Source organism: Giraffa tippelskirchi, chromosome 11, assembly GCF_054371585.1.
Source record: "Giraffa tippelskirchi isolate mGirTip1 chromosome 11, T2T-mGirTip1v1.2.pri, whole genome shotgun sequence".
In the NCBI taxonomy this organism is placed as follows: domain Eukaryota; kingdom Metazoa; phylum Chordata; class Mammalia; order Artiodactyla; family Giraffidae; genus Giraffa; species Giraffa tippelskirchi.
In genome coordinates, this window is record NC_137285.1 from 93,906,968 (window position 1) to 93,934,031 (window position 27,064).

Genomic DNA, 27,064 nt, shown 5'->3' on the forward strand with positions numbered 1-27,064 from the left:
CCTATATGTCCTTCAGACACTGGCTCTCTTTTTCCAGGAATGCTTCTGATTCTCCAGTCTGAGTTAAGTGCTTCTCCTATAGTATTCTCATGGCATGAATACCGTGCATCCACCACAGCACTCACCATATTACATCATAATCATCAGTGTATTCACTGATGTCACTCAGGTTGCAGCTCAGCCAGAAGGCATCTCTTTCTCAGGATCCTTACTGTCATTTGCCCAAAAATCACCATAGTGAATATATGAATCCATGATGATTGTGATGTGATTGTCACTTCCTAGAGTTCTGCCCAGCTGTACGCAGTCATCTGGTGTTCCCTGCTAGATTTTAAAACCCTCCAGCTGAGGACTTTGACTTGTTTTCAGGATTTTATCTCCAGAACTAAACACAGTATCAGCAGAGTAGGACTCTGATAAATAAGAGAAACTATCACATGTCAGGAATTCTGACGGCCCTTATCCTAGCGGTGGGGGTGGGGTGGGGTTGGAAGCTCTGCTGGTGTAGCTCCCAAACCTGGATAAACATCCAAATAGCCTAGAGAATTAAAAATCAAGAGCCCCACTTCAGACCCGAATCAGAATCGTAAGGCGGGGGCCTGGTAATCTGTCATTAGTTTTAAGAGCTGATGAAATTCTAATAATGATCAACCAGATCAACTGGGAGCCACTCCCTTTGTCTTGCTTCTCCCTCCTGACACCACAACGGGTGCCACACCTGGGATCACTGAAGGAGCATTTCCAAAGAAGGAGTTTGCTTACTCTGATTTCTCCTTTGATCTAGGCGTCTTACATTCCTGTGTCCTCCAACTCAAACCTAGGTACTTAGCAGGAAGAAGAAAGATGGTATAGTAGGACATTTGGAAAGAGAGAAGGAGGAAAAGAGAAAGAAAGAGAGACAGAAAGCAGAATTCAGGGAGAAAAAGTTACCTGCTTTTTAAACTTTCCCAAGTTGCATTTGGACTTTTTGCTTATGTAAACAGAGGTTGCAGCTAGACTGCTGGACTGCTGTGTACATCCTGTGATACAGCAGATAAATTCGGGCATATCTGAAGAGCCGCTAGGGGGGCCTGGATGGATCCACCAAAACACTTTGCATCCTCAGGTAAAAAAAATCATCCTAAAGGGACAGGGTAGTCAGCATGCACACCCTCACTCCAGGAGAGCAGCTGTCACTCTCTAAGCACAGTATTGTGCTGAGTACTTACTGAATGCTACACACTGTGAAGGTCCTCCAAGGAAAGAGGTCAACCTGAATTTGATTGTTCATGTTACTCATGAGCCTTATGCGCTATTTCTCTTGTACGTCCTCTTTGCTCTAGTCCTTGGGACTACAACAAAGGGAAGAGTAGAGGGGAGAACAATGCACAGCCCTAAAATCACCATAATGAACTGGTGGCCTGTGGCTTCACAGCTTTGAGAATTTGTAGGCACAAGGATAAGGAGCCCCCTTGCAGGATGACTTCATGGTGGAGTGTGTTGGCTCACGTAACAGAGGGTGGCACATCACCTATTCACGGAGGAGAGTAATCAGTGGGATAATGGGGGATCTGAAACAAGAAAAAAATAACTGGAGATACTACTGGGCCGCCAGGGAAGCTGCATTTATAAGTTCACGACATACACTGTTAGGTACTTGCTGAACTACGCGGAAGGCATTTGTGAGGCAACGGAGTTACTGAAATTCTGTGGTGGGAGCTGAGCACCATATGTCTCAGATAATAAATGCCCCAAAACAAGACGCGAGAAAACATAACTTACAGGGAAATGTTAAGAGAAAGATATGCAATCCTGTAAGCACTTGGTATCCATGGGTTCTGCAGACTCAACTAACCATGGATGGAGCCCCCGTTGGCTGAATCTGTGGACAGAGAGTGCTCTCTGTACATTTTTAAGATGAAACTGGAGCATCTGTGGGGTTTGGTATCTGCAGGAGGTCCCAGAACCAATCCCCCAAGCTACAATTGTATTATGTATACTTTTCTTGAGTTTACTGGCTAGCAATAAATGATTAAAACATTAGTGGAAATTATTCCTTTGTTCCTGGGGTTGTGGTAGAGTCACAGAGAGTACAGTTCGTTCAATTATTTACAAATATGGTTAAAATAATAAAGGGATAATTAGGAAGTACATCAATTTGGGAGGAGAAACTTCAGTAGTCATATTGAATCAGAAATGGCAAAAGTTTTCGCCTTTTTGTTAATTAATGAAGTCACTATATTCCCACAGCTTTCTGGCGGTTGGCTTTCTTTCTGTGATTTGCAGAAGATCCTCTAAAACTGCTTGGCTAACTTGTTCTCGAGAGGACGGAGTGTGACAATGTCGAGTTTTGATGGCTTCAGCAAGTAGAAACCTGACTGCTTCCCAGCACAGGATGACTGTGCTTCCCCCGGGGCCTTTGTCAGTTCCTCCCACTGTGCTTATAGGCAAGGAGCAGCTCCTGTCTGATTCTGAAGCTAGCTTCTGTATTTTGAAAAAGATCAGAACTGCTGAACAAAAAAAGCTCCACTTAATAATAAAGAGCCTCTCAGAATATATGACACACAATTTATTGTCCTACCATAGTACTACACACCCTTAAAAACAACCTCTCCCCCAGTACACACATTCAAATTCAGGATTCAGATCCAAATATTTAGGTCACACTCATATTTAAAAATAAAAAGGGTATATTTTTATAATTTATCTTCTGAAACCTACTAGGAGCAAAAAAACTGTGTATTCATTATATTTTAAACCAACACAATTACAGTTTGAAAATAAAATGTATTTAAAGATGGCAAATCTGAAAACTGTGAAACGTAAACATATGCTTAAAGGATAAAATTTGTTTCATTTTTACATGCTGTGTTTGTCTGGTTAAAAGAAAGCTACAAGGCATTTTGGTATTTAAGAAGAACAGTTGCTAAACAGAATTCTGCAAGTTTCATTTTTTAAAAATTTGGTCTATAACCAAAATCCATGATACCCAGAATGAAGATTATTGTTCTTTTACCTTCTTTGATCCACTTTTGCAGCAACTTACAACATGAGCCTGAAATTAACTTGTCAGTTACCTCAACTTTTCCTAGTTTACTAATGTTAGATTGTTCAGCTATGATAAAACTCTGCCTTAAAGAGAATTACCTGAACACAAATTACATCATAAGTCCCAGCCACCCCTCACATTAAGAATATTTCTTTTCTCTTTAAAAGAAATATAACTTATAGAGGAAATACTCCTCAATTTTAAATTGTCAAATGAGAGAATTACTAGTGTTTTAGACATTTTTTACAAAGAAAAGCAACTCACCGGTTTGAAGAGTATTTCCTTGTAAGCAACTCTTGTAGAAACAGTCACATAAATCTACATTTTGTTCAGCTCTTCATTATTGCGTCAAGGACGAAAACAGCCTCAGCTGAAAGCTGGAATTAAAAGCCTTCCATTCCCCTAAGAGGGGAGGGCAGAGCTGACTGAGTCTCAGAGACTCATCACATACCTTCCAGCTGCCTGCTGCCTGTTGTTTTTCAGGAAGAATGACCTCCAACACCTTTTACTTAGCGCTGTAGTGCACTCTTAATGGCACACAAGGAACATATCACGTGCCAAGCCAACACCTTAAGAGGGTGGGAAGCTTTTCAACCAGGAAGACATGCTGAAAATATTTAGCAGTCAGCTCAACTGCACGTAAGCAAAGACTTGCTTGTTTTTCACAAAACAATCCAACAGCATAATGAGTCAAGACGAACTGATTTACACAGTTTTCAACTGGGAATCAACTGGAACAATACCTCCATTGCTCTCAAAGCTTCCCTTTCTTCACTTTAAGTTTAAATTCCAGGCAACTACACAAGAATGGCTGCTCTGAATATTTTTAGTGATGGTAATAAATTTTTCTCTGCTTCAAAATTCAGATTTTCTCTACTCTTTGTTCATCTGATTTACGCTCATTTACTCTTTATGCCCCAACTCTCCTGACACACTTACTCCTCCAGTAAGGAGTAGTTTTGATTTAAATATATCTTCATGACCAGGGGATAGACCAGGCTCTTGGAGCAGTGGAGAAACTGTCAATAATTATTTCTCAACATTTAACCCATTATTCACCATGTCCACCTCCTGGGACTTGTGCCATTGGTTAGAAGTTGCATTTCAGATAAGCCCAGTTTCTAAGTTTGGTAAGGACTTTGTCCCTTACAGAGCTCAGCGCTGTTTCCTTTGTTACTATCTGGAATTAAATGCTAAGAACAAACATTAAACATTCTGAACACAAAACAGGCTACTGGCCTCTGGGATCCGGTAACTAATGACCTGTCACATGATCTGAGTTTACTCACCCTTTCTGTCCCAGCGACTGAAGCTTTGAAGTCTCCTTTCTGGGTTTTCTGAATGAGAACAAGGAAGCAAATGATGATCTGAGGCTCAGCCGAGAAGGAACAGATGCTGGGTTTCTTTGATTGAGTGTATTTTTAGATTTTGATGTTTGTACTTCCACAGGATCTAAATGAAAATTATAAAAATTTTGCATGACTGAAATGTTTCTAGGTAAATATATTAGAGAACTAATCTCTCTTCACCCCCCACGCAGTCTAGAAATGCAGGCATCCCTATATGAACTAGGGAGGGTTCATCCCTATATGAACCTCAGGGAGTAGGGGGAATCCTGTGCCACTGACGGTTCTGCTCATTGGGAAGAAAACCTCACAAAAAGTATGGAGTCTTTCAATATATTTTGTGGACTGCAGTTCTATAGAACGTCCCTCCCCATATCCAGCTTCTAGGCTTTCTCAAGGAATCTTCCCCATGGTGAACCAGAACTAAAGCTTTGTTAGGGACCTCATTCAATTCTCATGCCACTCTTAACTACCATGTCCTTTAGAAATCTTTATTTTGTTGCTTTAAAACCATTGTGAGAGACTGCATTACTTTTCATATCAAAGAAAGTAAAGGAAAAGTAAATTAAACCCTTCAGAGTATTTCTTATTCCCATCAAAAATCTATCTCTGTGTATATGTATTTGCTACATACATGCTTTATATGTGGGTAAGCATGTAACATAAATATGTATAATATATGTACAGATAATACATAGTATTATTTATGAGTATTAAAAATTCTAAGGCAAGAGCTCAGTTCAGTCAGTTCAGCCGCTCAGTCTTGTTCAACTCTTTGCGACCCTAAGGACTGCAGCATGCCAGGCTCCCCTGTCCATCACCAACTCCCAGAGCCTACTCAAACTCATGTCCATCGAGTGGGTGGAGATGCCATCCAACCATCTCATCCCCTGTCATTCCCTTCTCCTCCTGCCTTCAATCTTTCCCAGCATCAGGGGGTTTTCCAATGTGCCAGTTCTTTGCATCAGGTGGCCAAACTATTGGAGCTGCAGCTTCAAAACTGGTCCTTCCAATGAATATGCAGGACTGATTTCCTTGAGGAGTGACTGGCTTGATCTTCTTGCAGTCCAAGGGACTCTCAAGAGTCTTCTTCAACACCACAGTTCAAAAGCACCAATTCTTCAGTTCTCAGCTTTCTTTATGGTCCATCGCTCACATACATACATGACTATGGGAAAAACCATAGCTTTGACTAGATGGACCTTTGTCAGCAAAGTGATGTCTCTGCTTTTTAATATGCTGTCTAGGTTGGTTATAGCTTTTCTTCCAAGGAGCCAGCATCTTTTAATTTCATGGCCTCAGTCACCATCTGCAGTGATTTTGGAGCCCAAGAAAATAAAGTCTGTCACTGTTTCCATTGTTTCCTCACCTCTTTGGCATGAAGTGATGAAACTGCATGCCATGATCTTCTTTTTTTGAATGTTGAGTTTTAAGCCAGCTTTTTCACTCTCCTCTTTCACTTTCATCAAGAGGCTCTTTAGTTCTTCTTTGCTTTCTGCCATAAGGGTAGTGTCATCTGCATATCTGAGATTATTGATGTTTCTCCTGGCAGTCTTGATTCCAGCTTGTAATTCATCCAGCCCAGCGTTTCACATGATATATTCTGCATATAAGTTAAATAAGCAGGGTGACAATATACAGCCTTGACATACTCCTTTCCCAATTTGGAACCAGTGTGTTTTTCTATGCCTGGTTCTAACTGTTACTTCTTGACCTGCATACAGATGTCTCAGGAGGCAGGTAAGGTGGTCTGGTATTCCTATCTGTTTCAGAATTTTCCACAGTTGGTTGTGATACACACAGTCAAAGGCTTTGGCATAGTCAATGAAGCAGAAGCAGATTTTTTTCTGAAATTATTACATTTTCTATGATCCAATGGATGTTGGCAATTTGATTTCTGATTCCTCTGCCTTTTCTAAATCCAGCTTGAACATCTGGAAGTTCTCGGTTCATATACTGTTGAAGCCTAGTTTGGAGAGTTTTCAGCATTACTTTGCTAGCGTGTGCTGCTGCTGCTAATTTGCTTCAGTCGTGTCTGACTCTGTGCGACCCCATAGATGGCAGCCCACCAGGCTCCCCCGTCCCTGGGATTCTCCAGGCAAGAACACAGGAGTGGGTTGCCATTTCCTTCTCCAATGCATGAAAGTGAAAAGTGAAAGTGAAGTCGTGTATGACTCTTAGCGACCCTGTGGACTGCAGCCTACTAGGCTTCTCTGTCCATGGGATTTTCCAGGCAAGAGTACTAGAGTAGGGTGCCATTGCCTTCTCCATGCTAGCATGTGAAATGAGTGCAATTGTGTGGTAGTTTGAACATTCTTTGGCATTGCCTTTCTTTGGGATTGGAACGAAAACTGACCTTTTCCAGTCCTATGGCCACTGCTGAGTTTTCCAAATTTGCTGGCATATTGAGTGCAGCACTTTCACAGCATCACCTTTGAGGATTTGAAATAGCTCAACTGGAATTCCATCACCTCCACTAGCTTTGTTTGTAGTGATGCTTTCTAAGGCCCACTTGACTTCACATTCCAGGATGTTGGGCTCTAGATGAGTGATCATAAGATCGTGGTTATCTGGGTCATGAAGATCTTTTTTTGTACAGTTCTTCTCTGTATTCTTGCCACCTCTTCTTAATATCTTCTGCTTCTATTAGGTCCATACCATTTCTGTCCTTTGTTGTGCCCATCTTTTTTTAAAGTGTTTCTTTATTTCTGGCTGTGCTGGGTCTTCCTCGGTGGTTGGACTGTTCTCCAGCTGTGGTGAGCAGGGGCTGCTCTTCTGTTGTGGTGCACGAGCTTCTCACTGCGGTGGCCTCTCTTGCAGAGCAGGAGCTCTAGGGTGATCAGGCTTCAATAGTTGCAGCACACGGGCTCAATAGTTGTGGTGCATGGGCTTTAAATGTCCCACTGCATATGGAGTCTTCCCGGACCAGGGATTGAACCTGCGTTCCCTGCACTGACAGGCAGATTTTTAACCACTGGACCACCAGGGAAGTCCTGTTGTGCCCATCTTTGCAGGAAATCTTCCCTTGGCATCTTTATTTTTTTTGCAGAGATCTCTAGTCTTTCCTATTGTATTGTTTTCCTCTATTTCTTTTCATTGATCACTAGGAAGGCTTTCTTATCTCTTCTTGCTATTCTTTGGAACTCCTCATTCAGATGGATATATCTTTCCTTTTCTCCAGAGCTGCATATATCAAGTCCATCATACTGTAATACTGTAGACATGCTGACATGCTGGTATATACAAAGTTAGAATGTCTACGGAAGACATTTGTTTGCACTCATTTGTGGGGTTTAAGTTACCAAAGTACCAGAAGGGTGGCAGCTTCTCTACCACCTGTTCTCCTCATTTTCTATTCTCCTTCCTCTCCCCTCCTTTGTCTCCCCCTCCTTCTGCACCATCATTCCATTTATTTAAATGATTACTGTGTTAGGACTCAGTACTTTACATATGTTATTTTATTTAATTCTCAACAACCACCATATGACGATCATACCCATTTAAAGATGTGAAAATTGAGGCTTACAGAGAGTCACATGAACTCTGACAGAATAGAGAGGAGAGAGAGAGACTGGATATTTGAATCCAGCCCTTTTTGATATTGATGCCTGAGTTCTTAACCACTGTGCTGTCTTGCATGACTATAAAAACACCCCCGCCGCCCCACCAAGACATCACAGTACATTTTCAGTTCACTCTTTTTATTGTGAACTTTTGTCCCTTATGATTTAAAGACAGTCCTAAACACGGACTGGTTAAATTGGAATCCGACTGAACCCTTATCTGCAACGAAGTGCCATAAGGTCTCACCGTTTGCTGCCATCCCCTTTCTCAGCCTATGTGTAAGTGGTTGTTTTAACATTTGGCTAACATCTGTTTCATTGCAAAACTTTTTCCTTTGAATTTCTTCAAACCATTCACCAGTGACTCCTTGAAGCCATCTGATATCCCTCTTTGTCTTCTGGAGTTTGCTGAAATAAAACAAAAATACACACGCTTTAAATTTATTCACATGAAGTGCAAATTCATGTGATGGATCAAACTTTACCTGATGGAGGAGTTGCATAACCTGTAAGTCCAGGGGAACATTGGCTCTAGTTGGAGTCTCCTTTTCACTACCCTACCATGTATATATTTTGACTGTAATCATCTAAACACAATGACAATCTAAAAGTTTTTCCTAGTAGTTGAAATAATCAAGTTGCTGTCGACATTGTGAGTTGAGCATTGTGCAAACCTGACCTAATAATACAACTGATTGATAGATATTTTAATGACATGGAGAAACTAGAATATTCTTGTTCTGTTTACTCATTCATGTATTTGTTAACAATCAGATGTTTATTGAGCAATGTTTATGCAACAGGTCCTAAAACAGATGTAAGCAGCAGTTCTTGGTGGCTTAGTCATGTCCAACTCTTTGCAGCCCCATGGACTAGAACCCACCAGGCTCCTCTATCCTTGGAATTTTCCAGGCAAGATTGCTAGAGTGGGTTTCCATTTGGGTCCTTATTTGCCCATCCAGTGGTCAAGAAGAAAAGCTTACATGCAGAAAAGAAATTGTTAAATGCAATGGTCTTAGATAATGGAATTCTTTAAACACAAAATCACAAAAGCCTGTGATGAGGACATGGCTAATGCTCAGTAGTAAGGGAAAGTGTGATTTAAGCTTAATAGGAAAAGTCATCCAAAGCACAAGTGTCTGACCCATACTTCCAGAATGTCAGAACTGAAATTCTGCTATTATTTCTTTTTCCTTCTCCCCTGTCCTTACCTACTTAGTCTTCTTTAAAATGAAAATGCTGCTCTAAGTTCTTAGTTAAATCATCAATTGTGACTTTTTTTTTTTAAAGCAGATCATTTGTTCCATTTGAGAAGGACCCTACAACTGTTTGGAAATGAGAGATGTTTAATCCAGAGGGAGATTGCCCTGGACAGAGGTAAATAAAGCAGGAAGGGGAGTCAGAAGAACCTAATGACAAATTTCATCAAAGGGTCAGGTTGACAAGCTTCTGATGAAAAAGCCAGGCTTCTTGTTGGGCTCCAAGCTTTGGAAATTCTGCTGTTTTGGAAAGAATTTCTTATGACTCCACAGTTGCCCTTTATCCAGGATCCTCTGTGAAGCGCAAATGTTAGAGACTTTGTACTCCTAAGAAAGCGGTGTGCAAGATAGCTGCAGAATGGCTAATTTGGGGTTAAAGGCAATGAACTGTAATGGTTGCAAGTCAGGTTCCTGCTTAGGGCTATGATACTGTCATCTCATAAAATAATCAAGAGGGAAGTCAGAGGCCATCCTGCCCAGACTTGCATTTTGAAAAGCATTAAGCAGCAATCGTCACATCCAGTCCACATAATTTGCATTAGTCCCTTCCATTTTGCCATTTCCATACCTCTGACACGTAGTCACTCCTGTCTCTATTGCTGCTACTCTTACAGACGAAGAGACCACAAGCACCTTCTTCTAACCAGTACTGACAGCTATCAACTTATCAAGACCTTATTTATTAACATCTCACTTTTTTTTTTTGGCCATGCCACACCACTTGCAGGATCTTAGTTTCCCAACCAGGGACTGAACTCTGGACCCAGGGAAGTGAAAGTGCTGAGCCTTAACCACTGGACTTCCAGGGAATTCCCTAATATCCCATGTTTATACAAGACCTTTAGTTTCTCAAAGCCCTCCCAAGTGACCAGACCACAATATTCAGCAGCACCCCTGCCCACTTCTCAACATATCCTTCTCATTTCAGAGGACAGTCAAGCTACCTGACTTAGGAACTTTCTAGTCTTTATTTTCTTGGGCCCCAAAATCACTGCAGATGGTGACTGCAGCCATGAAATTAAAAGACGCTTGCTCCTTGGAAGAAAAGCTATGACCAACCTAGACAGCATATTAAAAAGCAGAGACATCACTTTGCCAACAAAGGTCTGTATAGTCAAAGCTATAATTTTTTCCAGTAGTTATGTATGGATGAGAGAGTTGGACCATAAAGGAGGTTGAGTGCTGAAGAATTGATGCTTTTGAAATATAGTGCTGGAGAAGACTCTTGAGAGCCTGTTGGACTGCAAAGAGATCAAACCAGTTAATCCTAAAGGAAATCAGTCCTGAATATTCATTGGAAGGACTGATGCTGAAGCTGAAGCTCCAATACTTTGGATTGCATCGCTGACTCAATGGACATGAATCTGAGCAAACTCCGGGAGATGGTGGAGGACAGGGAAGCCTGGTGTGCTGCTGTCCATGGGATCACAAAGAATTGGACGTGTCTTAGTGATTGAACTGAACTGAGCTCAATAAATATAACTTTGTTATTTTTTCTAAAGCCTCCATATAACACTGACTCTCCTTTAAAATAGTCACACTTCATTTAATTTCATCTCAAGCATTCATTCCACACTGACACTCAAATCCATCACTGCCTGTTTCCTTTTAACATCTGGCCAATGAAGTCAGAAATCTGTACCTCTATGTGAATACTCAGTGTGAGTTTTACTCCAGGAAATGGATCTTAAAGAATTAGCCCTTCCCCAAAGTACATTAATTTAACTGAACATTATGCAGTTGCTAAAAGTTACTTGGGCAATGTAGTATCCTGCGAAAATGCATGTGACATAACATGAAGCAGAAAAAACAAAGTACAACATTTTATCTATACTTATAGCTATGTGAAAAATAATGCACCTATTTGGACACACTAGAGAAAGAAAAATAAACACCTGATATCTTAAAATAGAATAATTACAGGTATCAATTCCACTTTTAACTTCTATAAAGTTATGTTTATTCAGTAAGTACAATACATTTTTCTTTTTGTTTAATTGTGAATTTTAATTTACATTATCATTTTCCTTTATAATTTTTCTTGTAGATAGAGAAAAATCAATCATATTTTCACAAGCCTAATGCAATCAGTACTGCCCTTTTGATGTGATTTTTTTCCTCTGCATTTCTCACATGGTTGTAATAAAATGTATTGAATATACATTTGTGGAAAGCCTCCTAGAGAGAAGATACAGAGATACAATGGTGAGCAGAGCAGATATAGCTACTACCCTAGAGAGCTTATTGTCTAATGGGAGAGACAGCTATGAGTCCAATAATGACACAAATATAAGATAACAAACAGTGGTAGGTATGATTTCTTCATTCAACACATGTTTGAACTCTGGGCAAAGGGTAATGAACAAGTCAAGTCCTTGCCCTCATGGAATTTACATTCTGCTGGGGTAGGAGTGGAGGCCAACCATAAAAAATTAAGCAGGTGTTATGAAAGCATATAACAAGGGGACCTGGTTATATGAAGCGGAAGCAACGATTTCCTTAAGATGACATATAGCCTGAAGGATGAAGCAAAAACGTAGTGGGTGGACAATTCTGGGAGAGAGCTTTCCAGGCAAAAGAGTAGTAGCTGTAGAGTAAATGGCCCCAAGGAAAGAAGCGAGGAACTGAAAAAATGCTGGCCTGGCTGGAATGTGGAGGTGGAAAATAAGACTAACTAAAGGAGAGAGCAGAAAGGTAGCTGCTAGATCATGCACCCTTGAGGCCTGGGTTAAGCAGTGTGACCATTAGTCCTGGAGCAGTGATAAAGCATCAATGACAGGGCAGGAGCATGACACATCAGATTTGTACTTTAGTTTTATTTTATTGATTGATTGATTTTTGGCTGTGCTGGGTCATTGCTGCTGGACAGGCTTTTTTCTCTAGTAGTGGAGAGTGGGGGCTATTCTCTAGTTGCAGCACATGGGCTCAGTAGTTGCAGCGCACAGGCTTACTTGCTCTGTGGGACATAGGATCTTCCCGGGTCAGGGATCGAACCTGTGTCTTCTGCATTGGCAGGCAGATTCTTTACCACTGAGCCACCAGGGAAGTCCCCAGATTTGTACTTTAAAAAGACTTACCTGGTGGTCCGGTAGTTGGGAGTCTGCCCTCCAGTGTAGGGGACACAGGACCAATCCTGGTTGGGGGACTAAGATCTCACATGCTGTGAGCAGCAGCTAGAGGGCTCTCACGCCACCACTACTGAACCTGCGTGCTCTAGTCTGTGCTCTGCAACAAGAGAAGTCTGTGCACTGCAACTAGATAAAGTTCATGTGGCACAATGAAGAGTCCACACAACACAGTGAAGACTCAGTGCAGCCAAAAAAAAAAAAAAAGATCATTCTAGACTAAAAAGGAATCCAACCAAATGAAGAGGCAACCTACTGGATGGGGGGGGGGAATATTTGCAAATCATATTATCTGATAGGGGTTAATTATCAAAATATACAAATCACGCATAAAACCCAATAGCAAAAAAGCTAAGTATATGATTTGGGCAGAGGATCTGAATAGACATTTTTCCAAAAAAGACACACAGATGGCCAACAGGCACCTGAAGAGATACTCAATACCACAAATTATCAGGGAAATGCAAATAAGACCGCTTCTTACCTGTCCGAATGGCTATTATCAAAATAAGAAATGACATGTCGGCGAAGATGTGGAGAAAAGTGAACCCTCACACACCATGTGTGGGAACACAGTTGGTGCAGCCACTACGGAGACAACAGAGAGGTTCCTCAAAAAATTAAAAATGGAACTACTTTGTGATCCAGCAATTCCACTTCTGGGTATTCATCTGAAGAAGGTGAGGACACTAATTTGAAAAGATATGTGCATTCCTGGTTTCATTGCAGCATTACTTTCAATAACTAAGATAGGGAACAACCTGTGTCCGTGGATGAATGCATGGATAAAGAAGATGTGACTTTATACACACAGCCACAAAAAGAATGAAATCTTGATGAAATCTCGCCATTTACTATGACATGGATGGACCTTGAGGGCATTATGCTAAGTGAAATAAGTCAGGGAAAGACAAATACTATATGACCTCACTTGTATGTGAAATTTAAACAACAAAACCAAGCTGATAGATACAGAGAACAGATTGGTGATTGTCAGAGGCAGGGGGGAGGGTGCCGGGGTGGGACAAATGGGTGAAGGAGGTCAAAAGGTACAAAATTCCAGTTATAAAATAATTATGTCATGCGGCTGTAATGTACAGTATGGTGACAATAGTTACTAATACTGTACTGAATACTTCAAAGTTGCTAAGAGTAGAGATCTTAAAAGTCCTCATCAAAAGAAAAAAAGCTTATAACTATGTATAACTAGATTTATTGTGATGATCATTTCACAATTTATACAAATATTGAATCATTATGTTGTACACCTGAAATTAATGCTGTAAAATAATTTTGAAGGCTTTTTACATTAAAGAATAATGTCAATTACACCTCAATAAAATTTTTTTTTAAAAAAGATCATTCTAGCAGCAGGTGGAGAAAAGATTCCAGTGGGGAACAAGAGAGAGTGGTCAGGGTACTTACAGGGTCGAGGAGAGAGAGACCCTGTTTACTTGGACAAGGATAGTGGTGGTGAAGTGGAATAAAAGTAGAAAGTACTCAGAGCTACTAAATGGGTGAAACTGTCCACCAAATGATTAAGTGACCTTGCAAGGTTAGGGACACAGACATGTCAAGAAAGATTCCTCAATTTCTAATTTCCATAGGTGCATATAAGAAGCGATTCTTCAGATAATACATATATAATCTTCAAAAATTATATATAAAACACCTTTAACATTACTTATTTTTGGAGCAATCATTAAATATTTGTATAATATTCAGACTACTATGATTTCCATAATTTATTTTCTGTTTCTCTGGTATAGAACATTGCTATTTTCCTTATAAATACTGCTTAATGAACATCACTGCACATTTTCTATTTTCACAGTGCCCCTGACAGATGCTGAAGTAGAATTATTGGACCAAAGAGTCAAAGTGTTTTTATGACTCTTTATTTTTATTTTTTCAAAATAGCTGCAGCAATATTACTCATGCCAGTGGTCATCCTTGGAAGACTAAATATTATTATTTTGATTATTTTTACTTCCTGAATTTCATACTTTCAAGGTACCAAGTTTATAATGTGGGCAGCTATTTTTTCTTTTAAGAATTTTTTTCTCATCTTAAAAAATATGCTATAAAAAAGCTACATTTCTTTGATAAGAAGTTTGAACACTTTCCCATATGTCTGTTTACTAATTATATTTTGTGTTTTGGCAATTGTACATTTCATCAATTTCTAAGTCAATGTCTCAGAGTTTTTCACTGTAATGTGAGAAACTAGCTATTTCCCCCAGGTTTTTAAAATTCTGATTAAATTTTGAATGTTGAGCCATATAAACCTCATTCTCTCTCAAGGTTTAGGGTAGGTTAAAACATAATTAATCTGTAAGTTTATGCTAATATTTGTCTCTAAAAGAATAAGAAATGAAATGTGGATAGTGGTTACATGTAGATAAACGAAAGGGCAAGATTTTGAAGAAATCCAGTGGTTTTTAAATCAGAAGTATTCCAAGGCTGTCGGGAAAGTGGGTGAACATGTACAGCCAAGAGTGAGAAAATTCAAGGGTAAGACAGTAATTTCATTCTGAATTAATTAACTCTTAATTAACTGAATTCTGCCAAGAGAATGCACTGGTCATAACAAAGACCCTTTTTCAACAACACAAGAGACAGCTTTACACATGGACATCGCCAAATGGTCAATACCAAAATCAAATCAATTGCATTCTTTGTACTTGGAGAAACTGTATCCAGACAGCAAAAACAAGACCTGGAGCTGACTATGGCTCAGATCATCATTTCCTCATGGCCAAATTCAGGTTTAAACTAAAGAAAGTGGGGGAAATCACTAGGCCAGCCAGGTTTGACTTAAATCAAATTCCCTATGAATATGCAGTGGAGGTGACGAACAGAGTCAAGGGATTAGATCTAGTAAACAGTGTGCCTGAAGAACTATGGACAGAGGTCTGTAATATTGTACATGAGGCAGTGAACAAAACCATCCCAGAGAAAAAGAAAAGCAAGAAGGCAAAGTGGTTATCTGAGGAGGCTTTACAAACACTTGAAGAAAGACGAGAAGCGAAAAGCAAGGGAGAAAGGGAAAGGTACACCCAACTAAATGCAGAGTTCCAAAGACTAGTGAGAGAGACAAGAAGGCCTTCTTCAATGAACAATGCTGAAAAGTAGGGGAAAACAACAGAAGGGGAAAGACTAGGGATCTCTTCAGGAAAATTGGAAATAACAAGGGAACATTTTGTCTAAAGATGGGCATAATAAAGGACAGAAATGGTGGAGACTTAGTAGAAGCAGAAAAAAATCAAGAAGAGATGGAAAGAATATACAGAAGAACTGTACAAAAAAGATCTTAATGACCTGGATAACCACAATGGTATGGTCAGCCACCCAGAGCCAGACATTCTGGAGTGTGAATTCAGGTGGGCCTTAGGAAGCACTGCTGTCAATAAAGCTAGTGGATGTGATGGGATTCTATTAAAGCTATTCAAAACCTTAAAAAATGATGCTATCAAAGTGTTGCACTCAATATGTCAGCAAATCTGGAAGACCCAGCACTGGCTGCAGGTCTGGAAAAAGTCAATCCTCATTCCAGTTCCCAAGAAGGGCAATATTAAAGAATGTTCAAAATATTGGACAGTTACACTCATCTCCCATGCTAGTAATGTCATGCTTAAAATCTTGCATGCTAGACTTCAGCATTACTCGAACCAAGAACTTCCAGAGATAGGAATACCAGACCATCTTACCTGTCTCCTAAGAAACCTGTATGGGAGTCAAGAAGTAACAGAACCCCATATGGAACAACTGATTGGGTCAGGATTGAGAAAGGAGTACGACAGGGCTGTTTGTTGTCATCCTGTTTGTTTAACTTATATGCTGAGCACATTATGAGAAATACTGGACTGGATGAGTTACAAGCTGGAATCAAGATAGGAGAAACATCAACAACCTCAGATGTGCAGATGATACCACTCTAATGACAGAAAGTGAAGAGGAACTAAAGAACCTCTTGATGAGGGTGAAGGAGGAGAGTGAAAAAGCCAGCTTAAACTAAATATTGAAAAACTAAGATCTTGACATCAGGCCATTACTTCAAAAGGTGGAAGCAGTGATAGATTTCATTTTCTTGGGTTCTAAAATCATTGCAGATGGTGACTACAGCCATGAAATCAGAAGATGATTGCTTCTTGGCAGGAAAGCTATGACAAACCTAGACAGTGTGTTGAAAAGCACTCTGCTGACAAAGGTTCATATATATAGTCAAGGCTATGGTCTTCCCAGTGGTCACATACAGTTGTGAGAGCTGGACCAGAAAGAAGGCAGAGTGCCAAAGAATTGATGCCTTTGAACTGTGGTGCTAGAGAAGACTCCTCAGAGTCCCTTGGACGGTGAGGAGATCAAAACAGTCAGTCTTAAAGGAAATCAACCCTGAATACGCATTGGAAGGACTGATGCTGAAGCTGAAGCTCCAGTATTTTGTCACCTGACTCATTGGAAAAGTCCCTGATGCTGGGAAAGATTGAAAGCAGTAGAAGAGGGTGTCAGAGGATGAGATGGCTGGACGGCATCACTGATGTAATGGACATGAACTTGGACAAACTCTGGGAGATGGTGAGGGACGGGGAGGCCTGGCGTGCTGTAGTCCATGGGGTTGCAAAAAGTCAGACATGACTGGGCGAATGAACAACAAGGAGAAGATAGTAAAAAATGACATCATGTTTATATATTACTAAATAAGTAAACATAAATAGCTCTGGCCCTTGAAGTAAAGATAAATCAGGAAGGGAAACTATGAATGACATAAAAGTCTAAATACTTTAGGTATCAGTAATTTAACTCCTTAATGTTACATACCCACAAGCCCTATGCTCTATAAAATAAATACAGTCTGTATACTTATAGAGGTTGACTGAGCTTCTTATATTAAAAAGAGCACACCAATTATAAACTCATTCATTTATTCAAAAAATAAAATATCAAATTAGCTCAACACTAGCAAAAAAAAAAATCTGAACATAAAGCAGGGGTACCTGGATGTGTGAAACTTAAAAAGACACTATTTTAAGTTTCCGCTGGCCTCAGTCTGAAAAATAATATTTTCTTGCAAGCCGAATTCAACCAATTTCATGGCCAGCCTGCACAGGGCTCTTCCTCATCTATTTTGGTTTGCTATATATTCAGCTAGTCATTTCAAGCACACAGCCCACTTTATGCCCAAGAAAATAACCTCAAGGTTACAAAGGACATGTATATACACAAATCACTAGTATACAGCTTGTTTGCTTCATTAGTCCAGCTTGACTCAGCATATCACAAGGGACTACTGTCTATGCATGTAATGCGTCTACCCCCAGGCTGATTAACTTGAATAAACTAAATCAGGTCTTTTCTCGCAGTCCCAGCCTTCTACTCCAAGTCAAAATGCTCTTCCTTCATTCATAGGAATCAGTCTGCCATGTGCTGCCTTCAATTCCATTCTAGAGCCTGCAATTGAGTCTGTCCTCCGAGGTTCCCCCTTCTACGTTAAATTTCTTTTCCTCTCCATCCTTGAGTAATAAACCCATCTCCCCTCTCCTCTTCCTTGTACTCCCCCACTGTGCCCCTGCTGACCTTTGCCACTTACTGTTCTTTGTCCATGTTTTTCTGAGCAGATCTCTGTCCTCATCCCTATTTCCATGACTAACTATATACTAAACATCGAGTATGTGTTCTTTATCTTCCAGTCTTTGGCCTCACTTGTCTGCTCCCTGAGAACCAAACCCTGGTCTGTCCTTGAGCTGCCATCAGATAGTTGAAAGAGCACAGAATGAAGGTTAGGTTCTAGCTGGGTGATCTTGGCCAAATATTCAACTTTCTTGGCTTTGTTTTTCTCGCCTGTGAAAAAAGATTCAATGACACCGTAGGCTGTTTACAAAGCAGGCCTGCACAGTTCCTTTCAGGGCTGAAGGCATACTCCTTTGTGGAGTGATTTTATCCCTCCTCTGCCCTCTTGAATCTGGGCTGGGCTTGTGCTTGCTTAGACCAACTGAAAGTGGTAAAGCGAAATTTGAGACTTTTGAGTCTGGGCCTCAAGAAGCCTTACAGCTTCTGCCTTCTCCCTCTAAGAATCTTGATTCTCTGGTCTGAAGAAGGCCCAGGCTAACCTCTCCTGGAGGATGCATTCATGTGTAGAGAAGGGCCCTGCGGAGTGCTCATCAATTGCCATAGATGTGAGTGAAACTTTCTTAGACCATCTGGACACTGTGAAATGAAATATTTCCTGCTATATTGGTGGGCAAGAAATGTCACAGCCATCAGTGATTCTGGCCATCCAAATGTGAGTGAGGGCTCCCAAAAGGGAACACAATGCCTGAGATCCAGCAGATGCCACCACTCTGGGGGGGGAGGGGTGATTGCTGAGGAATTGGGGGAATGCAAGAAGCAGTCATTCACCACATTTGCCACTCCTTATGGTGAAGAAGGAATTAAAGGATGCAAACAATCAAGAAACAGGATTTGGCCCCAGATAGCTGAGGTACATACAAAAGGAATGAATTCAGTGAGCTAGGAGGCTTGCATCTTCCCATACAAAGAAGACAGGATGCTAAATTCCTGGTTTTCTTTACTTAACCTTAGTCTTTGCTGTTCAGACTGCCTGCCTCCTTTGTTACAAACTAAGCTGCTCCCTCGCCTGACTACTAGGAACAGTATCCTCAGGGTTACTGAGATGCTTCCTCCAGGGTTCCGAGTCCTTCACATTGCCACCAAATAAAATAACTCTCTACTTTCAGGTTGTGACTAATTTTTCAGTCGACAACACCATCTAGCTGCCAGATGAATGAAGCCAAATGAGTGATCCCAGGCCAGACCAGGAGAAGCACCTCGCTGAGCCCAGAACAAAAGGCTGTCCCTTAGAATAATAAATGAATAGAAGTCATTTTAAGTCTTTAAGCTTTGGGATGGTTTGTACACGAAGTTTTTTAAAAAGGACACAGATAAGATTATTTGGACGATATCTTCTGGTCTGAAATGTATAGTCAAACAACTCATCATTCTCACATCTAATTAAATCATTGAGAAATCGTATAAGAACTGAAAAGGGGCTTAAAGCATAATCAGGTTAAGCTCCCTGTCTTTAGGTGAAATAACAGCAATAACAAGCAATAAGGGAAGATGCTGTGTACTGAACACCCACCATCTCCCAGGATTCAGCAGTCATCCTCAGAACGCTGCACAGGTATCGCTGGCCTCATTTACAGAGACCAGCAGGCTGGGCCCGAAGAACTGGGATGGGAACTCACGCCTCACTGGAAAGCCTGTGGCTGCCTGACCTAGCTCTCTGTCTCTGGGTACTATGAACCCCATTAATAAACAAGGCAACGGATACAAGCCCTAAGGGACTTTTGCCAATTAAAAAGGTGACAATGTGTATTCAAATATGATTGAGGAGAGAGCAGTTAGATAAATGTTGAAAGCCAACAGGTCCCCCCAAGCCAGAAAATAGGAATTACAACTGCCATTTTCTTGTCAGAAAAATCTCCAATTTCTCAAAATAGTTCCCTTATCATTATCTCTTGTCAAGGGCATCAATTTCTCTTTTGGCTGTTTTCACTTTCCTTTTCATCTCCTCAGCACACATCTTTTTCCTCTACTTGTCTTATTCCCTTGGTTTCTACACACTTATCGGTTTCCTTTCACAGCTGACCTATCTATCTTCTTACATCTTTTTTGGCTTCTGGGCAGCTAAGCATCCTGATCTCTATCAAGCCACGACTTATTCACAGGGACCTATTATGACACCCTCCCCAAACCCCTCACCTTAAACTTATTCATAGGGACCTGTTAGGACATCCTCCCCAAACCCCCCACCTTATCATAGTCTCACTGGCTCAGTTCAGTTCAGTTCAGTTGCTCAGTCATGTCCGACTCTCTGCGACCCCATGAATTGCAGCACCCCAGGCCTCCCTGTCCATCACCAACTCCTGGAGTCTACCCAAACCCATGTTCATCGAGTCAGTGATGCCATCCAACCATCTCATCCTAAGATCATGGCATCTGGTCCCATCACTCCATGGGAAATAGATGGGGAAACAGTGTCAGACTTTGTTTTTTTGGGCTCCAGAATCACTGCTGATGGTGACTGCAGCCATGAAATTAAAAGACGCTTACTCCTTGGAAGGAAGGTTATGGCCAACCTAGATAGCATATTTAAAAGCAGAGACATTATTTTGCCAACAAAAGTCTGTCTAAAAAAATAAATAAATAAAAATAAAAAATAAAAAAAGTCCGTCTAGTCAAGGCTATGGTTTTTCCAGTGGTCATGTATAGATGTGAGATTTGGATGGTGAAGAAAGCTGAGTGCCGAAGAATTGATGCTTTTGAACTGTGGTGTTGGAGAAGACTCTTGAGAGTCCCTTGGACTGCAAGGAGATCCAATCAATCCATCCTAAAAGAGATCAATCCTAGGTGTTCATTGGAAGGTCTGATGTTGAAGCTGAAACTCCAATACTTTGGCCACCTCATGCGAAGGGTTGACTCATTGGAAAAGACCCTAATGCTGGGTAGGATTGGGGGCGGAAGGAGAAGGGGACGACAGAGGATGAGATGGTTGGATGGCATCACCGACTCGATGAACATGGATCTAAAGAGCCTCTTGATGAAGGTGAAGGAGGAGAGTGAAAAAGTTGGCTCACTGGCTCAGTTACCAGTAAACCCTAGAACAAATTGTTCAATTACACTGAATCCTGTAAAAGTGTATTTGTCACTTGAATTATAGGAGATCAAAGCAGCAGTAAAATTTTCCTCTCACAGAGGAATTCAAATACATTTTTGTTTTACATTGCCTAGCAACCACAACACACAGAAAAGAAAACCACAACATACATGAGTGCGTGGGGTGGGAACTGTGTCTGAGTCAAAGCCTAAACACTGCATTAGTGTAATAGCAGACATAGGATCAGTCTGTCCAACCAAGGGCTTTTCCAACCCTGAAACCCCAAGGAAACTCACCATTTAGGGAAAATGTTGCCTTTTGTTTTCCTGTGCCAAAGGTGATACTTCCAGGTCTAGATTTCTCACCACTTATGCTCTAGGGAAAGCTTTAGGACAACTCTTGTGAGTTCTCAGCCAGGAAGAGGCAGAATAAAGAATGCAAAAGCCCTTGTTCAGTGGCCGTAGCAGCAGCTTTACATTTCAGGGCCTGGCCGCTCCTCTCTTTGTTTGTTCTTTTGAAAAGATTTCTTTTAACAGCCACTGCCCCTGATATCAGAGCCTATTTTTTGGCTCAGCCAAAGGCCAAGACTCAGAAATGGACAGGGATTAGAAAAAAATGGGCAGGTGTATTGGAAAAATGTGTCCTTTTGATCACAGTAAAGTTAAACCATAGAAGGAAGTCTGAGGAGGGAAACTCCCATAAGGAAAAGTGATAAACAAAAGCAAGCAAGAGACGACAAAAACAATAAACATTTAGAACTCTAAGAGTGGCAGGAAATAATGGCACCAGCATTCAAGCCAAGCTAGATAATAAAGCCCATTTAATCTCCCTGAATGGCTATGATTGAACCAACCTAGAATAAAAGACAACCTTTTCTATAGTTTAAAAATTGACCTGTGTAAATCTTCTTGAATGCTTATTCACATGTGATACAAAGTGACAACAAAAGGTAAAAATGATCTAAGTAATACAAAGGACATGTAATTCCTTTACTGGTTCAGATCATGGCCGGTCATTTCTTATTGATTAGTCACCCTAAGGAAGGTGCCATAGAAAAGACCAGCTGTCCGCACCAAGGCCTAACTAAGAGTTTAAGTGCCATCCCCTCATCTGGCCTCATGGCTTTCTGTCTTTCTAGTTTTGTCTTATCTCTTTCTTAACCTATTTATGGAGTAGGAAATGAATGGCAATCTACTCCAGTATTCTTGCATGAAAAATTCCATTGACAGAAGAGCCCTGGTGGGTTACAGTCCATGGGGTCACAGAGTCAGACCCGACCAAGTGGCTGAGCACACACACACACACAATCCATTTATAGCTTTTACCTGAATCACCCGGGAAAGCATCCAGTGTCACCTCTATACTTGCCAAATTATACTGAATCGCTTGTCATGCTCCTGTTCATCTCACTATCAGCTCCTTGAGGACAGGTATTGTGTCTCATTTCTCTTAATGTCTGCAGGGCCTAGCATGGTCTTGTAACCCAGCAGGACCCTGTGGGTACCTCTGTCAAGTTCGTGATTAACCTTCTTGTCTGAACCTTTATTTCTTTTCTTATTCAACACTTGTTCTCTTCAAGATTGAGGAGTATCAAAGAAAAGGGGGGCAATTATAACCAAGCAGGACACCATGGGATGTTTCGAGGACAAGCCCTTCCCTGCTTTAGCTTCCTCTGCTTTAGCTCCTCTCTGAAGTACTTAGATAACAGTATCTGATGCACAGTTCCTGAGCTGTTTTGCAGAAATTAAAAAAAAAAAACTCCCCCGTTCCAATAAACCAGTCAATCCTAAAGGAAATCAACGCTGAATGTTCATTGGAAGGATTGATGCTGAAGCTGGAGTTCCAATACTTTGGCCACCTGACGGGAAGAGTTGACTCATTGGAAAAGACCCTCTTGCTGGGAAAGATTGAAAGCAAAAGGAGAAGAGGGTGGCAGAGGATGAGAGCTTAGATAACATCACTGACTCAATGAACATAAATTTGAGCAAACTCCAGGAGACTCGTGCTAAAGTAGGACATGACTTAGCGACTGAACAACAAAAACAACTCTAACAAATGGAAGATGTTAACTACTTGAAAACCATCAGCACGTAGCCCCAGACCTCCTGGAGCCTAAGGACTGATAATGTTGAATCCTGTGACACCACCCAGCTACCTCACCATCAGCCAATCAAAAGAATTGTGCACAAGCTGATCACAGACCCTGAGACATCTTTTTCCTCACCTGGCTTTTTAAAGTGTGTTGTAGAAACCCTTTAGCAGTTTTAGGGCATGAGCCACCTTTCTCCTTGTCTGGCCTTGCAATAAACCTTTCTCTGCTCCAAACTCTGACATTTCAGCTTGTTTGGCCTCACTGTGCATTGGACACACAAACTTCCATTAACAGTCTCTTAGCTGGGATCAGTCAGTACATATTTGCTCAACATTTGGAGTAAGGAATGAGTTCTGCATTTATCATTGTGAAGCAACTCAGTCAGTATTTGACATAAGTGAGAAATGTGATCCTGCACACACAAAAAGTCTGTATGCAGACTGGTTCAAGATGGCAGAGTAGAAGGATGTGCGCTCATCTTCTACCAGAGCGCCCAAATCACAACTAGCTGTTGAACAATCATCAACCACTGGAACCCACCAAAAAAAGATACCCCACATCCAAGGACAAAGGAGAAGCCACAACAAAATGGTAGGGGGGGGGGCACAATCACCATAAAATCAAATCCTCTACCCACTGAGTGGGTGACTCACAAACTGGAGAACAATAGTATCAAGGAAGTTCTTGCACTGTTGTGAAGGTTCTAGGCCTCACATCAGGCTCCTAAGCCCAGGGATCTGGCCAAGGAACTGGAAATCTCGAGGGAATCTGACTTTGAAGACCAGCAGGATTTGATTACAGGACCTTCACAGGACTGGGGGAAACAAAGACTCCACTCTTGGAGGGTATAAACAAAATATTGTATGCACTAGGATCCAGTCGGAAAGGAATACCGACTCCAGAGGAGACTGAGCCAGACCTACCTGTGAGTGTTTGAGGGTCTCCAACAAAGGCGTGGGTTGACAGTGACCCAACATAGGGACAGGGGCACTGGTACAGCAGTTCTGGGAGATGTGTCTTGGCATAAGTCCTCTTGTAGATCGCCAATAGCCCTACCATAGAGCCTGTAGACTCCAAACAACTAACAGGGAGGGAGACAGCCCCACCCATCAGCTGACAATTGTATTAAAGTTTTACTTAGCAGGGCCCTGCCCACCAGAGCAAGACCCAGTTTTCCCCACAGCCAATCCCTCCCAGCAGGAAGCTTGCACAAGCCTCTTATTCTTATCCACAAAAGGGCAGACAGAAGAAATAACTACAATTCCAGCAGCCTCTAGAACTAATACCACAATTACAAGATGAAAACAAAGGAGTATGTCCCAGATGAAGGAACAAGACAAATCCCCAGAGAAACAACTAAATGAAGTGGAGATAGGCAATCTCCCAGAAAAAGAATTCAGAATAATCATAATGAAGATAATCAGGATCTTACAAAAAGAGTGGAGAAGATGCAAAATACATTTTCCAAAGACCTAGAACAACTAAAGAACAAACAAATAGAGATGAACAATACATTAGAAGGAATCAATAGCAGAATAACTGGGGCAGAAGAATGGATAAGTGACCTGAAAGACAAAATGGTGGAAATCAACGCAGCAAAACAGAATACAGAAAAAAGAATGAAAAGAAATGAGGACAGCCCCAGAGACCTCTGGGGCAACATTCAACACACCAATATTCACATTATATGGGTTCCAGAAGGAGAAGAGAGAGATAAAGGACATGAGAAAATATTTGAAGAGATAATAGCTGAAAACTTCCCGAACATGGGAAAGGAAATAGTTAGCCAAGTCCAGGAAGCACAGGGAGTCCCAGGCAGAATAAACCCAAGGAGAAACACTCTGAGAGAAATAGTAATCAAAGTGACAAAAATTAAAGACAGAGGTAAAATAGTAAAAGCGACAAGGGAAAAAAGACAAATAACATACAATGGAAGTCTCAAAAGTTTATTAACTGATTTCTCAATAGAAACTCTACAGGCTAGAAAGGAATGGCACAATATATTACAAGTGATGAAAGGGAAGAACCTACAACCAAGAATACTCTACTCAGCAAGACTGTCCTTCAGATTTGACGGTAAAATCAAAAGCTTTCCAGACAAGCAAAAGTTAAGAGAATTCAGCACCATTAAACCAGTCTTACAACAAATGCTAAATGAACTTTTCTAGGCAGGAAACATAAGAGAAGGAAAAGATCTACAAAAATAAACCCAAAACAATTAACAAAATGGTGAGAGGATGGTGAAGCTCAGTCACCCAGTCATGTCCAACTCTTTATGACCCCATAGACTGCAGCATGCCAGGACTCTCTGGCCCTCACCATCTCCTGAAGTTTGCCTAAGATCATGTCCATTGCATCAGTGATACCATCCAGCCACCTCATCCTCTGATGCCTTCTTCTCCTTCTGCCATCAATCTTTCCCAGCATCAGGGGCTTTTCCAATGAGTCAGCTGTTCGCATCAGGTGACCAAAATACTGGAGTTTCAGCTTCAGCATCAGTTCTTTCAATGAGTATTCAGGGTTGATTTCCTTTAAGATTGAATGGTTTGATCTCTCTGCTCTTCAAAGGGACTCTCAGGAGTCTTTTCCAGCAATTCTATAGTTCGAAGGCATGAATTCTTCAGTGATCTGCCTTCTTTACAATCCAGCTCTCACAACCATTTGTGACCCCTTGGAAGACCACAGCCTTGACTCTGTGGACCTTTGTTGGCAGGGTAATGTCTCTGCTTTTCAACACACTGTCTAGGTTTGCCATGGCTTTCCTGCCAAGAAGCAAACATTTTCTGATTTCATGGCTGCAGTCACCATCTGCAGTGATTTTAGAGCCCAAGAAAATGAAATCTGTCACTACTTCTACCTTTTACCCCTCTATTTGCCATGAAGTAATGGGGCAAGATGCCATAATCTTAGGGTTTTTTTAATATTTAGTTTTCAGCCAGCTCTTTCACTCTCCTCCTTCACCCTCATCAAGAGGCTCTTCAGTTCCTCTTTGCTTTCTGCCATTAGAGTGGTATCATACTCATATCTGAGGTTGTTGATGTTTCTCCCACCTATCTTGATTCCAGCTTGTTACTCAACCAGCCTGGCATTTCTCATATTGTGCTCGGTGTATAGATTAAACAAACAGGGTGACAACAGACAGCCTTGTCATACTCCTTCTCAATCTCGAACTAATCAGTTGTTCCATACAGGGTTTTAACTGTTACTTCTGGACGCACATACAGGTTTCTCAGGAGACAGATAAAATGGTCTGGTATTCCCATCTCTTTAAGAGCTTTCCACAGTTTATTATGATCCACACAGTCATAATAAGTCATTATGATCTGCATAAGAGGACCATACACATCAATAATTACCTTAAATGTAAATGGATTAAATGCACCAATCAGAAGACATAGACTAGCTAGGTGGATACAAACAAGACCTATATACATGTTGTCTACAAAAGACCCACTTCAGACCTATGGACACTTTCAGACTGAAATTAAGGGGATGGGAGAAGGTATTTCACACAAATGGAAATCATCAGAAACCTGGAGTAGCAACACTCCTATCAGACAAAAAAGACTTTAAAACAAATACTGTTATAAGATACAGGGTCAAGGGTTCAAATCAAGAAGATATAACAATTATAAATATATATGCACCCAACATAGGAGCACCTCAATATGTAAGGCAAATACTAACACATATAAAGGGAGAAATCAACAGTAACACAATAATAGTAGGGCACCTTAATACCCCACTTTCATCAATGAACAGATCATCCAGACATAAAGTCAATAGGGAAACGTAGGCCTTAAATGACAGTTTAGATGAGTCGGACTTAATTGATATTTATAGAACATTTCATGCAAAAGCTGGGCTTCCCCAGAAGCTCAGTTGGTAAAGAATCCACCTTCAAAGCAGAAGACTCTGGTTCAATTCCTGGGTCAGGAAGATCCCCTGGAGAAGGGACAGGCTACCCACTCCAGTATTCTTGGGCTTCCCTCATG

At 41.0% G+C, this 27,064-nt stretch overlaps 1 protein-coding gene and 1 long non-coding RNA gene across 4 annotated transcripts in view; one reads left to right on the plus strand and one right to left on the minus strand.

Annotated features, from left to right (window-relative positions):
* EXPH5 (exophilin 5) overlaps positions 1-27,064 on the minus strand; it is an 86,773-nt gene that overhangs the window by 24,136 nt on the left and 35,573 nt on the right. For all 3 annotated transcript variants that reach the window (XM_081545362.1, XM_081545360.1, XM_081545363.1), the window contains exons 2-3: positions 8,185-8,345; positions 4,318-4,480 (exon numbers count right to left, since the gene is read on the minus strand). In XM_081545362.1, the coding sequence (XP_081401488.1) occupies positions 4,318-4,480; positions 8,185-8,345 (324 nt within the window). The remainder of the gene's footprint in view (positions 1-4,317; positions 4,481-8,184; positions 8,346-27,064) is intronic.
* On the plus strand, positions 146-2,533 carry LOC145527412 (uncharacterized). Its single transcript, XR_014069735.1, has 2 exons — positions 146-1,105; positions 2,230-2,533. It is a non-coding gene; the product is annotated as an uncharacterized LOC145527412 (long non-coding RNA).